Raw genomic sequence first — 13,726 nt, 5'->3', positions numbered from 1 at the left:
TCTATCAGTCCTATCACCCCTTTTCATTTTGGCGTTCGTTTTAGGGACACCCGGTAAATAGAAAATTTATACATAACGATACAAGTGCGGAAATGAGGAATCGGGTGGTGATAAACTGATAGATTAAAATACTATCGAAAAGAGTACTACTAAAAAAATCGTTACTGTGAGATGTACCTTTACAGTGTCCTTCTGAGAGGATAAAGTGACATTTTCATCCTTGCCCGAGCTCTTCCGCTTCCGGTTTCGTCGCTTGCATTTATGTGTTGACATGTCCACCATGATTTGACTGCGAGGTTTTAAAAAATATTATTATTTTGGTACTCAGTTAAAAGGTAGTAGTCAGCTGTATGGATGTGGGTGCTGGGCCGTCAAGAAGAATGATGAGAGAAGACTGCATGTGAATGAAATGTGTTTAGATGAAGATCTAAATCGCGAAGTTCCTACTTGAATTCTAATAGCAATGCAGCGAAGAGGATGATTTGTAGTTCCTTTTTCATCTGTACATATTTCTAATTTCAATTGTTTTGTCATATTTTTTACTGTCAATATTCATAAGATATTCATTGTAAAGAGACTATTTTAATACATAGTTTTTACAAATTCTGGAGTTTTAGACATAATCCCGTTATTCCCCGGTAACAAAATGAATGTTGCGATGGATGTGTGGTGCATAGCTGGGCACCGTTAATCAAATAGTTAACTTCCTTAATCGCTAATCCGTTACTAAAAAAGTTAACTTCGTTAATCGTTAAATCGATACATTTCGACAAATTTAACGTAAGTTAAAGTTAATCGTTAATCCGTTAACACGTGAAAAAAAACCGGCCAAGTGCGAGTCGGACTCGCGCACCGAGGGTTCCGTACAAACCTTATGAGGAAATGGGTAGTAAGGTTAAAATTATTTAAAAAAAATATATTATGTGATGTAACTAAAAATTTATGGTTTTCGTAATTTTTCCTTTATCTATGCAATAAGACGTTGCTTCGTACCAAATTTCAAGATTCTGAGTTCACGGGAAGCACCCTGTAGGTTTTGATTCCCTTGCAAGTGTCGAAAATTTGCGGCATAAACGGCTGTATCTTTTGATTGCGTTGGCTTAGAAGTTTGATTTTTTCACAGCTTCAAGGGACAGTAGACCTGAGTAATTGATATAAATTTCAGCTTCATACCTCCACGCGTTCCTGAGAAAAAGGGTCTTGACAGACGGACGGACGGACGGACAGACGGACAACAAAGTGATCCTATAAGGGTTCCGTTTTTTCCTTTTGAGGTACGGAACCCTAAAAAATGAACTTTTCTTTAAATATTTAGTTGCATCAGTATCCACTATAACGTATTATATTTCTGTAAAAGGCCGAAGTACAGCTAACCTATTGAACTCTAGGCTGCACGTGGAAGGCAGTGATCGCCTGAGCTACTGCCAAGAGCTGTGTCAGGAGAGATGCTGGCATTGCTGGCGGTGACGGGACTGTTGTGGCACTTTGGGCGGTAGAGGCTAGGGAAGCGAATGTGGTCGTAAATAGGGCTCGAATTTGCTGCCCTATCACTACAACAGTCGCCATGGTAAAGCTTAGGATTCACCGAATCAAAGTTAGTAAAAGCAAATCCATTCATCCTTTTTTAGGTAATATTTCGGACTTTTAGCAATAGACATCGGCAAAACCTAGGATTTACCGGCAAATCATAGGATTTGCCGTACTTCGGGCTTTTATAGTAGCGTTCAGAACGTGTTTTTCGCAGCGCGAATGGCGCCTGTGCCCTACTAGATTAACGATTAACGGACTCGGAGAAATTTAACGGAAGTTAACGAGTCCGTTAACATTTTTTCAAGTTAACTTAAAAGTTAATTCGTTAATCGAAATGTTAACGTCGTTAATTAACGATTAACGGATTAACGAGTTAATGCCCAGCTATGGTGTGGTGTGACAAGACTGGATAGGATTCGGAATGAGTATATAAGAGGAAGCCTGAGAGTAGCGCCAGTGACAGAGAAGAAGAGAGGAAGTACATTAGCATGGTATGGGCATGTAATGCGGAGGGATGAAAGCGATGTTATAAAACGAGTGGTAAATATGAAGGTGGATGGATACAATGGTAGTGGTAAGTGGAAGGCCTAATAAAAGATGGATGGAATGTGTGAACAATGATATGAGAGTGAAAGGTATTAGTATGGAAATGACGGCTGATAGAGAGTAATGGAGGAAGATGATCTGCTGCGCCGACCCCAAATAATGGGAAAAGGGCAAGGGAATGATGAGTTAAAAAATATTCTGAGGGAAGGGTATAGTTATATCAAGCCCATACAAAAAAACGTACCCCTGACATGTATGGGCATGGCGCTGTTTCGCAGCCTGGTAGTGGCCAAAATCATATTTTTTGCGTATTTTTTATAAGAACAGGCCCCGTAGCCGAATGGCATTTCTCCGACGCCAAACGAAAGCGATACGCCGCTGGCTCTGTCGCGCCAATACGCAAGCGCGATAGAGATAGATATCTACTAGCGCTTCGTTTCGTGAGCGTTTCGTGAGCGATTGTGCCATTCGGCTAGCCACCCTGATGACATGCTTCTTTATTTTAATATCATGATATCACGTCTATACACATTTTGAAAAAAAATTATAGGCATCATCAGTGTAGTTATGATACTATTTAATAGATGGCACTAAAAATGGAGTGTACGATTCTTTGTTTGAAGATTGTAAATCCATACTAATATTATAAATGGGAAAGTGCGTGTGTCTGTTTGTTTGTCCGTCTTTCACGGCAAAACGGAGCTACGAATTAACGTAATTTTTTAAGTGGAGATAGTTGAAGGGATGGAGAGTGACATAGGCTACTTTTTGTCTCTTTCTAACGCAAGCGAAGCCGCGGGCACAAACTAGTCCTATATAAATCAATCAATCATCGCCCAAATCAATTGTTTAATTTTATTTTTAATTTTGTTTTCTTTATTTTCTGTGTTTTTGTTATCTAAGTTTCGTGACGCATTGGTTTTACCACAGTATAATAAAGAGTACTATCGTACAGTATGGCCACTCCCGCTCCCCGCTGAAAGTGCCGCCCACCCCCTCTCAGTTACGTGACAGTTACCGCCTGTCAAAAACGCAGTCGACCTGTCATATCTCACTCATACAAGCATGGTACGCGTTCACCTACACGAGCTTAGAATGTGTGCTAGGAACGCGCCTCTTTCATATATTTGATCGCCAGTGTCCGAGGTGTGGTTTTACTGTAATGTCATGTAAACATGTTTTTACTAATAAATAAATAAATAATAAATAAATAAATAATCCTTGGTGATGACTGATGATGATGACAATGTAGCATCTAATGGCGGCCTAGCAGTCAGTGTCAGTTACTTAATGATGATGATGACTATCGGTATATTATATGCATTATAAGCTACATTATTCGGCTACTTCTAGATACATTTTCTACCTGCACTTAGCACATTTTTGAGGTTTCTTGAATACTGGATCTTCGATTTTTTCATCACCCTAGAATCCACAGAATTAGATTTAGATAGAAGAAACAAGTTCGTCTATTTGTATGGAGGCCGAGCATGTCAGATTTTGTATTGAAGTTGTTACTTGCCTATGATTTTAAATATGTCTCAGGCCCTTGAGAGTTTATATTTTTTTGTGTTGTTGCAATTAATATTACTTAAAGAGGCATTATTAATGTTTTTGTTGACTTCAACTTACAAAAATTGTCGCCCGAAAGCTGCAAGCTGCGATTAAAGACGGACAACTCAGTGTATTTTACTGAGTTCATTTGACACGCTAAGTAGACTATATGTTTGCTTGATCTATGGTATGTATGACATCTGTGCTAGAATATAATTCATATGGAAAATGTATAGGCAGATATTTATTGCAAAGTTACAGTGACGAATTTTTAGGTTATTGAAATTTTTATTTTATTCTAATATCAAAAAACCGGCCAAGTGCGAGTCGGGCTCGCGCACAAAGGGTTCCGTAGCAGCAAATATAATAAACTTATTATGTCAATTTATACACCTGGTGATGTTTCAGTGTAAGCACAATAACTTAACCAAAATTACAGTTAAATCAACCTATCTCAAAAACTATAAGAGATACTTTGATCAAACCAAAAATCGTTGAAAGAGTTAATTAGCATGCATCACCTCTATTTTTTTTAGAATTTTATACCCCGTAGTTATAAAAATAGAGGGGGGGGGGACATACTTTTTACGACTTTGAGAGCTGATATCTCAAAAACCGTTCACTTTAAGAAAAATGTTTTTTAGAAAACTTTATATCATTTTAAAAGACCTTTCCATTGATACCCCACACGGGTATGTACATCGAAAAAAAAATTTTCATCCCTCAGTTACATGTATGGGGGGCCCACCCCCAATTCTTTTTTTTACTATTTAGTGTCATAATTTTGTAGCGGTTCATACAACACATATTCCCATCAAATTTCATCACTGTAGTACTTATAGTTTCCGAGTAAATCGGCTGTGACAGACGGACAGACGGACAGACGGACAGACGGACATGACGAAACTATAAGGGTTCCGTTTTTGCCATTTTGGCTACGGAACCCTAAAAAAGGCCGTGCCAGAATAATCTAAATGATTCTGCTCCCATTGAGTTTGGGCTTGTAATTATTATGAGTGGTTTGAGCACTCTATGGCACTGGTCCCAGTGCGAGCTAGTAAGCTATGAGCTATCGGCTATAAAACGAACAAAAAATAATCACTGCCGTGCAAATAAAGGAGACACAGCTATGTTTATAGTTCGCCCAGCGGTGAGCTATTAAAATCGCCGTGTCACTTTTATTAGCATGGGTGCTTATCTTTTGTTCGTTTTTATAGCCGATAGCTCATAGCTTACTAGCTCGCGGTGGGACCGGTGCCTAAACTTTGTGTAAAAAATAAAATGCCCGGCATCTGAACAAAGTTTAGGAGTGAACAAAGTTTACATATGTAGTGCGAAAAGAGTTGCCTTCGTATTGTTACGGAAACGTACGAACGTGTCATGCTATTTCAGTCAGTCTCAGTACAAGATGTACTGACATTGACTGAACTAGCATGACAAATACGAACGTTTCCGGAAAAATACGAAGAAAACCTTTTTCGCACCACATCTGTAATGTATATAGTAACAGACATCATAGATTAAATATTAGAAGAACATACCATCCCATACATTGATATGCGACCGCCTAAGAACGCGCATACACTACACCACACATAGATGGCGCCGCAAAAAATGCCATTGTGCCATCGGTTACTTGTAGATTGGCGTTAAGTGTCACTTTCGAGCCATAAATATATGGCAAAAGTGACACTTTACGACATCTACAAGTATAATCGAAAGCTACAAGACATTTTTTTGTGGCGCCATCTATGTGTGGTGTAGACGGTGTAGTGTATGCGCGTTCTTAGGCGGTCGCATTTTAATGTTTAAAAAAAAAATGTTTATACTCAAAATAAACCCTTTTTAACAACATCAAATCTTCTGCCAAACTGCAGGACAGTTTGTTGGCAGAGGCATGGTTTGGGATGATATAATATGATCTTCTTATATTTAATCTATGCAGATATACAGACAGACTTACATGCAGAAGAGAGTGTAGCTGTTCTGCCGGTGTGTCGTCGGTATGAACGATCCATATTGCTTCTTCGTCGCTTGTGTCTAAGGCCTCTTGTTTAATTTCTAACTTGATTTCCATTGTGCATTCTTGTTTTTCCTAAAATACAGAAAAATAACTGAAAATGATTTTACCCACAACCACACCTCGGACACTGGCGATCAAATATATGAAAGAGGCGCGTTCCTAGCACACAGTCTAAGCTCGTGTAGGTGAACGCGTACTATGCTTGTATGAGTGAGATATGACAGGTCGACTGTTCGCGTTTTTGACAGGCGGTAACTGTGAGGTAACCGAGAGGGGGTGGGCGGCACTTTCACAAGCGCGGATCCAGCTTCGTGCCCAGGGGGGGGTCACGTGGTAAAGGCCCGGGGCCCCAGGGGGGGTGGGGGGGGGTCACGTGGTCTATTTGTATGGCCAACTTAGGCTCCAGGGGGGGGTCATGACACCCATGCCCCCCCCCCCTAGATCCGCGCATGCACTTTCAGCGGGGAGCGGGAGTGGTCATACTGTACGATAGTACTCTTTATTATACTGTGCCACAACAGTGGCCAAGTCATATTTTTATGCAAACGTGTATACTCGTTCGCATGAAAATCGCCTGATGATAAACCCAAGACACCAGAGGGGTTATCAGTTCGTTGCCGGCATTTAAGATGGGAGAATGTAATTTTCTTAAAATCTGTAAGGTCGTTTTGATCCGACCGAAAACACCGCAGGTAATATAATAATAGTTCATTCCAAAATGTCTACATAGCTGTAACTAGGTAATAGACTAATAGACTACTTGCCTAGTCAAATCAGCTTCTTTTTAAGAACTGTCAAAACGAATTTGAACGACTAATATGGAATTTATATGAAATCGAATTGAGTGACGTCACGGTCAATTCAGTTACTTTTAATATTTGTACCTGACTTGTTAAATAGAAATTGGATTTAAAAATAACTTCTGTCCATGTTTTTCTTATAATTATCTGATGCTTTATTTCGTGCATGGTATAAAATATTTTATTTTAACTACAGTCAAGTTCCCTATTAGGTATATTGTTCATTTACGCACTACAACTGAACGAAAATATTATAAATCCATACTAATATTATAAATGGGAAAGTGTGTATGTCTGTTTGTTTGTCCGTCTTTCACGGCAAAACGGAGCGACGAATTGACGTGATTTTTCAAGTGGAGATAGTTGAAGGGATGGAGAGTGACATGGCTACTTTTTGTCTCTTTCTAACGCGAGCGAAGCCGCGAGCAAAAGCTAGTAAAGTATAAAACATACCGTTTCAGGTTCCCCTGATTTTGTATTCTCCTCTTCCGACTTCGATACATCATCTGAAAGGAAATATCATAGATAAGATTCAATGCACTTTAAACTTTGCAAAGTATGTGCAAATAGGCGAGACCACTAAAAAAAACTAATTAGTCCGTCAGTTACAATATCAAAGAATTTTAGACACGTATTTTTTATTTTTTCTCGTAAACGAAAAATGACGACGGTACAGTGCGTTGAAGTTTCGTGAGACGTCACGCCTAGGCACAATTTTTACTTAGAAGTGACGTCACAAGCCCCCACTCCGCGCGGAACTTTGATGCTCTATATCTTTGTATTTTTTCATTAATTCATAGATTAAATATAACGTTATATTTAATCTATGATTAATTAGAAAAAGCGAAAAATATGTGTCAGTATTTTTGGACGATCTAACTGACGGACTAAACAGAAAGCCACTTTTTATGTAGTCGTCATCCCTTATTAAGTTTTTTCGCAAAAAAAAAAAATTTTTTTTTGCACAAGCTTTTATTGCCGACTGTACTTTTCTTTCAACAGTCAGTAGTCATCTACTGTTCTCCGAGACGTTTCTAAATACCCCTTACTCGATGGGGATACGACATTTCATTAGCGTTCCTACGGCCACCTTTCTGCTCCATCATCAGATCAGCTCCATGATACCATAATATTGCAGAAATATTTCAGCTCAATCGGAAACCGGGAAGTGGGTCAAATTTAACTTGCGATATTAGATTACACACAGACAAGCTTGTAATAAAATGAGAAGGAAGAATTCGACAACCGGTCTGGCTCAGTCGGTAGTGAACTAGTGACCCTGCCTGCTAAGCCGCGGTCCTGGGTTCGAATCCCGGTAATGGCATTTATTTGTGTGATGAGCACAGATATTTGTTCCTGAGGCATGGATGTTTGCTATGTATATACGTATGTATTTATCTATTTAAGTATGTATATCGTCGCTTAGCACTCATAGTACAAGCTTTGCTTAGTTTGGGGCTAAGTTGATCTGTGTAAGGTGTCCCCTATATTTATTTATTTTTATTTATTTAAATCTGTTTGTTTGAGAAAATGAATGCCACATTCACTACCAGACAAAAAATGGCGCACTACGTCAGAAACGGGTCGTAATTTATAACCGCCCGCTTGTATGGCGAGAACCCGCCACGCGGGTTCTCCGGCATCTGAGCAAAGTTCACGAGTGCCCACCAGGCGGGTTCTTCATTGCGAAAGTGTTCAATTGTCAAACCTTTACAATCGTCGCCACTTTTCTTATCATTACTCCTAGTTCTTCTAGCCACTGGGGACTGCTCACACTGTGTTGGTGATCCTACAATAAAATCACAGGAAATTCAGTATCACAGAGGCTTAGGTGCCTTAGGTACGGTACGTCAAACTATAACCCGGCAACCTTCAAATCTAGGGTGAACAGGCATCTTCTAGACGAGCTCACTCCATCGTAGGCCACGTCTTTACATTTGGCTAGTCTGTGGCCAAGAGTAAGCCCTTTTATAATTAAAAAAACTACATTTTGTAGGTAGGTAATCTTTACATCATAATTATACGGAGTCACATTAAAACTAAACTAAACCTAACTTAACCTAGTGGGACTACATTGTATCCGCAGATGTCTCCCAAGTCGCTGCCAGTACCTAATGTGCCCATAAGACTGGCCGGGTTTCCTCCGGGGATATTGGGCGATGCCAATGCGCTGAGTGAGGAACGAGCCAGCCTTACGGTCACCAGTGGTCTTAATTAAAAGATGTTTAAGCCGTTGAAATAATTTTGAGGCCTCCGGCCCCCATGGCCCCAAAGTTTCCACAGCAAAGGCTGCAAAAACGTAACCATCGCCTAAAGATTGCAGAGTTAATAGTAAAGCATGTTCAAAGTCAATATAACAATACATGACAGTATTATAATTTATAACATTAAAAATGTCACTTACCTTCCTTTTCATCGTCGTTTTTGCTTTCAGTTCGGGGCTTCGGAGCTTTATCGTGAGCTGCTTTAAGATGGCCCTTGAGCCATTTAAAATTGGCGTATCCTAAAATAAAACTAAATTGTAGATTTTCACTACAAAATTAGGAAAAATATTTAGGTAATCATTGACAAATAGAAGAAAGAATAAGGGGCCGAATATCGAACCCTGTGGGACTCCCTGACGAATTTTCGCTACCCGATGTTCATACCCACTATTTATTTCAAAACGGTTAAGGTTGTTTGTGACATGCTGTTCAAATATTTTGAAAATATGGCTTTTACTGACAGAGAACTGAGATTTGTAATCAAAACCTTGTGGTTTACTGTATCAAAAGCTGAACTACATTCCGATCAATTTTTAGCTTGGAACAAACACCTTGTCACAGTTTTCATCAACAATGGGGATATAGTTTGGCTTACAGACTTAAAAATGTGTAGATTAGGCACTGGTCCCACCAAAAGCAAGTGAGCGAAGAGCTATCGGCGATAGACACGAACAAAAGATAGTCGCTAGAGTAAATACAAGAGACGCGATGATAGAGCGAGCGAGTTATAGTTCGTCACCGGGCGATGAACTGTAAATCATTCGCTCTCTCTTTTATTCACACGGGAGCGACTATCTTTTCTACGTTTCTATCGCTCATCGCTTACTCGGTTATGGTGGGACCAGTACCTAAGGGGGGGGGCAAGATATATTATGTTTAGTATCTCACCATAAAAGCACAAAGGGCACGGAAACACCTCTCCGTCTTCTGTCACGTGCTTGTGAACATCACCATGCTCAACCAACTCCGTGAATTCTGCGAAAAGGCGCTCGCAAAACCTAAGACGAGAATTGCCGAGATAGTATCAGCATAGAGGAATAAGTAAGGGAAGTTGTAACATCAGTAAATGCGGGTTATTTGTATAGGCATATTAGTTAAGTGACATCTAGCGACAATGACAATAATTACAATCACACGTCGATTATAATCACGCGTCAAATAGCGTGAATTATCAGTACCACTACTCGATACCAGGTGGCAACTGTGTCTCGTCTGCCAAAAATTTAATATTAGAACAGTTTACAACTTATATTACAAGCAGAAGGAATTGAAAATAGAATACTGATTAATACTATCGTAACATTAGCTAAAAATTGGTGAGCATTAGACTTTTCGTTCGTCGCGATATCTATTGACAAGTAGCAGTACTGATAATTAACGCTGATTGACGCGTGATTGTCGCTAGATGTCACTTAACTATGCCTATACAAATAACCCGCGTGTAACTAATGTATGGAGTTACAACTCTTCCCTTACTTTTTCCCCTATGGTATCAGGTAAAAGCGCTGGTGGCCTAGCGTTAAGAACATGCGACTTCTCAATAACTGCAATCTGAATAAATTATTTATATTCTATACTAAATTTGATATTTGCCAATCGCTTTTCGGTAAAGGAAAACATCGTGAGGAAACCGGGAAAATCCCAATAAGGCCTTAGTTACTCTTCGGGTGGGAAGGTCAGATGGCAGTCGCTTTCGTAAAAATAATGTCTACGCCAAATGGGATTAGTTGTCGGGCCCCAGGCTCTAACCGTGGCGAATACCGGGATTATCAGGTAAATATTATTTTAAACAGTCTCTGAATGGATGAGCCAGTAAAACTAACCTGCATTTTAATTCAGTAGCTACATTATTATCACTCTGATACATCCCTAAAAACTCCTTTACTTCCTCATCCGCTTCTTCCAAATTGTCTATGACATCGTCTATTTCGGGACCCTCAATTATTTCAACATCACTAGAGCTGCCCTCTTTAAAAATATACGTTTCCGTGTTTATTTCTTTCGCATCGTCTTTAGATATAATTTCTCCGTTTGAACCGATTTCAACTTTGACAAAATCAGTTTGTTTCACCTGATTCCCTTTTAAGATTTCAGTCTCTATCTTGTCTATTATAGCACTTGCTTCACCAATGTTCACAAAACTGCTTTTTATGTTTTTGAAGTCTATGGAATTTGTTTTCTGAAATATATATTGCTGGTTGTTCCTGATCACCAAATATTCGTCAGGATTTAAGCTTTTACTTGGACTCTTTAATCTACAGGGTTTGAAATTATTGTCTAAGCACTGTTCACAGATGATTTTCAATTGGGTAGATAATTTCTTTTGCGGAGATGATCTGTGTAGTTTCTGATCTTCGTTGTCAAACAAATAAAGCTTATCCATACTGTTATTAACGAATTTCTCACAGATAAAGCAATTTTGGCTCTCATTTTGACCAATCAAAGTACCATCAACATCTATGTAAGGCATCGTTTTAACATTTGCAGTCTTATTAATAGGGCGAGAAGGATCAGTTTTGCGTCTCCTCTTATCACTAAAGCTTTGACTCTCATAAGGTACTACCGGAGTATCTTTAAACATGTTCAAAACTTCATCTCGCGTTATAAAATCGTTTTTATTATAAATGTTATCTTCATATTTCTTATAGTTGTCTCTAATAACACTTCTTGGTGATTTATTTCTGGATGTAACTGGATTTAGTGGTGTAAATGTTTTATCCATACTAGATTCTACGAATTTATGGAATTGAGCTGCAAATCCTGAAGCATTATTATTAACCAGTTTAAAAGGAATGCTGTTTATGAAAGGTTTCTTTGGGCTTGATGTACTAGGCCATTGAGATACAGGGCTAGCGACTATATTGATCATTTTCGTGCTAATTTCGTCTGATGGTTCAACGTCATCTATGTAATCATCAACATACTTGATAAATGGTATTTTTTCTGCTACGAAATCAAAAGGGGGGTCTTCATTGTCAAAATGTATTTGGGAAGCTTTGATTTGTGTTCCATCACCTAGAACATATACTAGACCATCTGTAGTATCATTTGGTTCTAGCATTTGATCAAATGTTTGTGTCATTGGGTACTCTAGGAGCCCATTTTCTGAATTTAGTAGGAACTGGTATATGTTGTCTGTTAAGGCTACTGGCTGGTTTCTGGTTAGTGAATTTAGGTCTACTTCATAGCCAAGTAATGCACTGCAATTAAAAATGATTTTGATTTAATTAAATGTGAGTGATAAGGACTGAAGTTTAGGACCTCAGAGGGTGAAGATCAAAAACGATCAAGTCTACTAACAAATGTTAGAAATGAAGAATAGGTGCCTAAAGCAGAATGGGATCATCCAAGACACTACCCGATAGTCCAAAATGGGCAAAAAGGTAATTTATTTTAACACTTTTCTGGGCCCTGCCAATCTAGAAAGTTTTATACAAAATCCAACATCTTAGTGATGTTTTTGCGATATATTTGAAGGCAAGCCACTATTCAGAAAAACGCAATCTAATTTGTACCCTTGATTGCAGTGTGTAGAGTGTAAATCACATTGAGGCGTACCTACGTGGTTGATGAAACATACTTTGCCAGGTTATGCTAAAAGGTCTGTTAGAAAATGCCTTATACCAATAATTTTTTTCTAAATAAATAATTTTTTATACTGACTTGGCTTTTATTAGGAAGGAGTGGAAATCATCATTCGGCTCGATATTGAGAGACACCTCCTCACCGGCTGCATTCTCTAAACAGAGCATCAACGGAGGCTGTTCCTCTGCCATTTTCTACAATAAAAAGACAAAGTATAATTTATTTACCATGATTCACTTAGCTACTCTATCAAAAACATATATAGCTCCGTATAGACAGATAAAGTCTAAGAATAAAATGTTCCTTGGAACCATCAAGAAAAATGTATTGTCGTCTAGATGGCGCTACACCTTTGGTGGGTTCTCGGCTAGATGGCCCTAATATCAATATTCGAAAATTTTAACATAAGTTAAAAATTTGGGCCATGTTATTGTCAACTGAGGTTCAAAAGATTGAATCCGGTGTAGAGAGATGGCAGTTTAAGCACTGTCACATCTGTGACCACACATTCCACTTTTTGATGATTTTACCTAGTTATTAATCAGTAGGTATGCTTAGTTATAAACTGCAAAGTTTTGCAAATAAATAGATATTTTAAAAAGTTTCAATAAATCTTCCTAATATCCATGATTACTCTGGGTTTCATTTATTGTACTTCCTAGTTATTTAAAATGTACATACATACATATAAAAATATAACTTTGTGCTCAAGTAATTTAAATCATTTTTTTAACTTATGCCAATCCAAAACTATATTGGAAAGTGATTCTACCAATTCTTTTTGTGGCATTCATATTAATTTTATTAATAAGTATCATGATCTAACGAAAGGAAAGGTAAGCATAAAAGTTATTCGTAAGTTTCGTAAGTTTGTAGGAACTTGCAAAGTAGATGGTAAACTTTTATCTTAAATCCTGTGATTTATATTTCCAGCCAAGCAAAGTTCATATTGTATACGACAAGGAAATGTAAATAAAAATTACTGGCTGGTAAAATACCAAATAATATTCAACTGCCAGTGTCATCAGAAAGTTCAGCACAAAATTTCGCAGTTTCGTTACATAGCGTACGCAAGAAATACCAGATTTGTACAGAAATTGCTGAAAAACTCACCAGTATTTCTATTCAAAGCAAAAATTCAACAGTTTTCACCAACAACTGGCACATTTTGATCGAAAAACAATTGAAAATTGAATAATTTGAAAGAACGATTTCAAATCATAACATAAACATTCCATCAAACCATAAACAAGATGACTGTTGAAATGTCAACGAGTAAAATGGGTTCCGTTTCGTAATTTTGTTTTAAGTAGTTTGCAAAATATTTTATTCATTTAGATTAACTATGCAATACAATATCCTATCATTAAGTCGAAAAATACTTGTTCATAGTCTATCAAACACAACTAATCAATCAGTAAGAA

General features: G+C 38.1%; 1 protein-coding gene across 1 annotated transcript; it reads right to left on the bottom strand.

Annotated features, from left to right (window-relative positions):
• Positions 1-177: 177 nt before the first annotated feature.
• LOC125238856 lies at positions 178-13,480 on the bottom strand. Its single transcript, XM_048146319.1, has 8 exons — positions 13,416-13,480; positions 12,381-12,496; positions 9,606-9,715; positions 8,858-8,956; positions 8,162-8,242; positions 6,907-6,959; positions 5,594-5,725; positions 178-289 (listed from the first exon to the last, which is right to left on the bottom strand). Exons 2-8 carry the CDS (start codon positions 12,491-12,493, stop codon positions 260-262), a joined length of 618 nt encoding a protein of 205 aa, XP_048002276.1. The 5' UTR covers positions 12,494-12,496; positions 13,416-13,480; the 3' UTR covers positions 178-259.
• Positions 13,481-13,726: the final 246 nt, after the last annotated feature.

The sequence above is a fragment of the Leguminivora glycinivorella genome, chromosome 24 (assembly GCF_023078275.1).
Source record: "Leguminivora glycinivorella isolate SPB_JAAS2020 chromosome 24, LegGlyc_1.1, whole genome shotgun sequence".
Classification (NCBI taxonomy): domain Eukaryota; kingdom Metazoa; phylum Arthropoda; class Insecta; order Lepidoptera; family Tortricidae; genus Leguminivora; species Leguminivora glycinivorella.
Note: the sequence above shows the minus strand (reverse complement) of the source record. Positions and strands in the feature narration are given on the sequence as shown.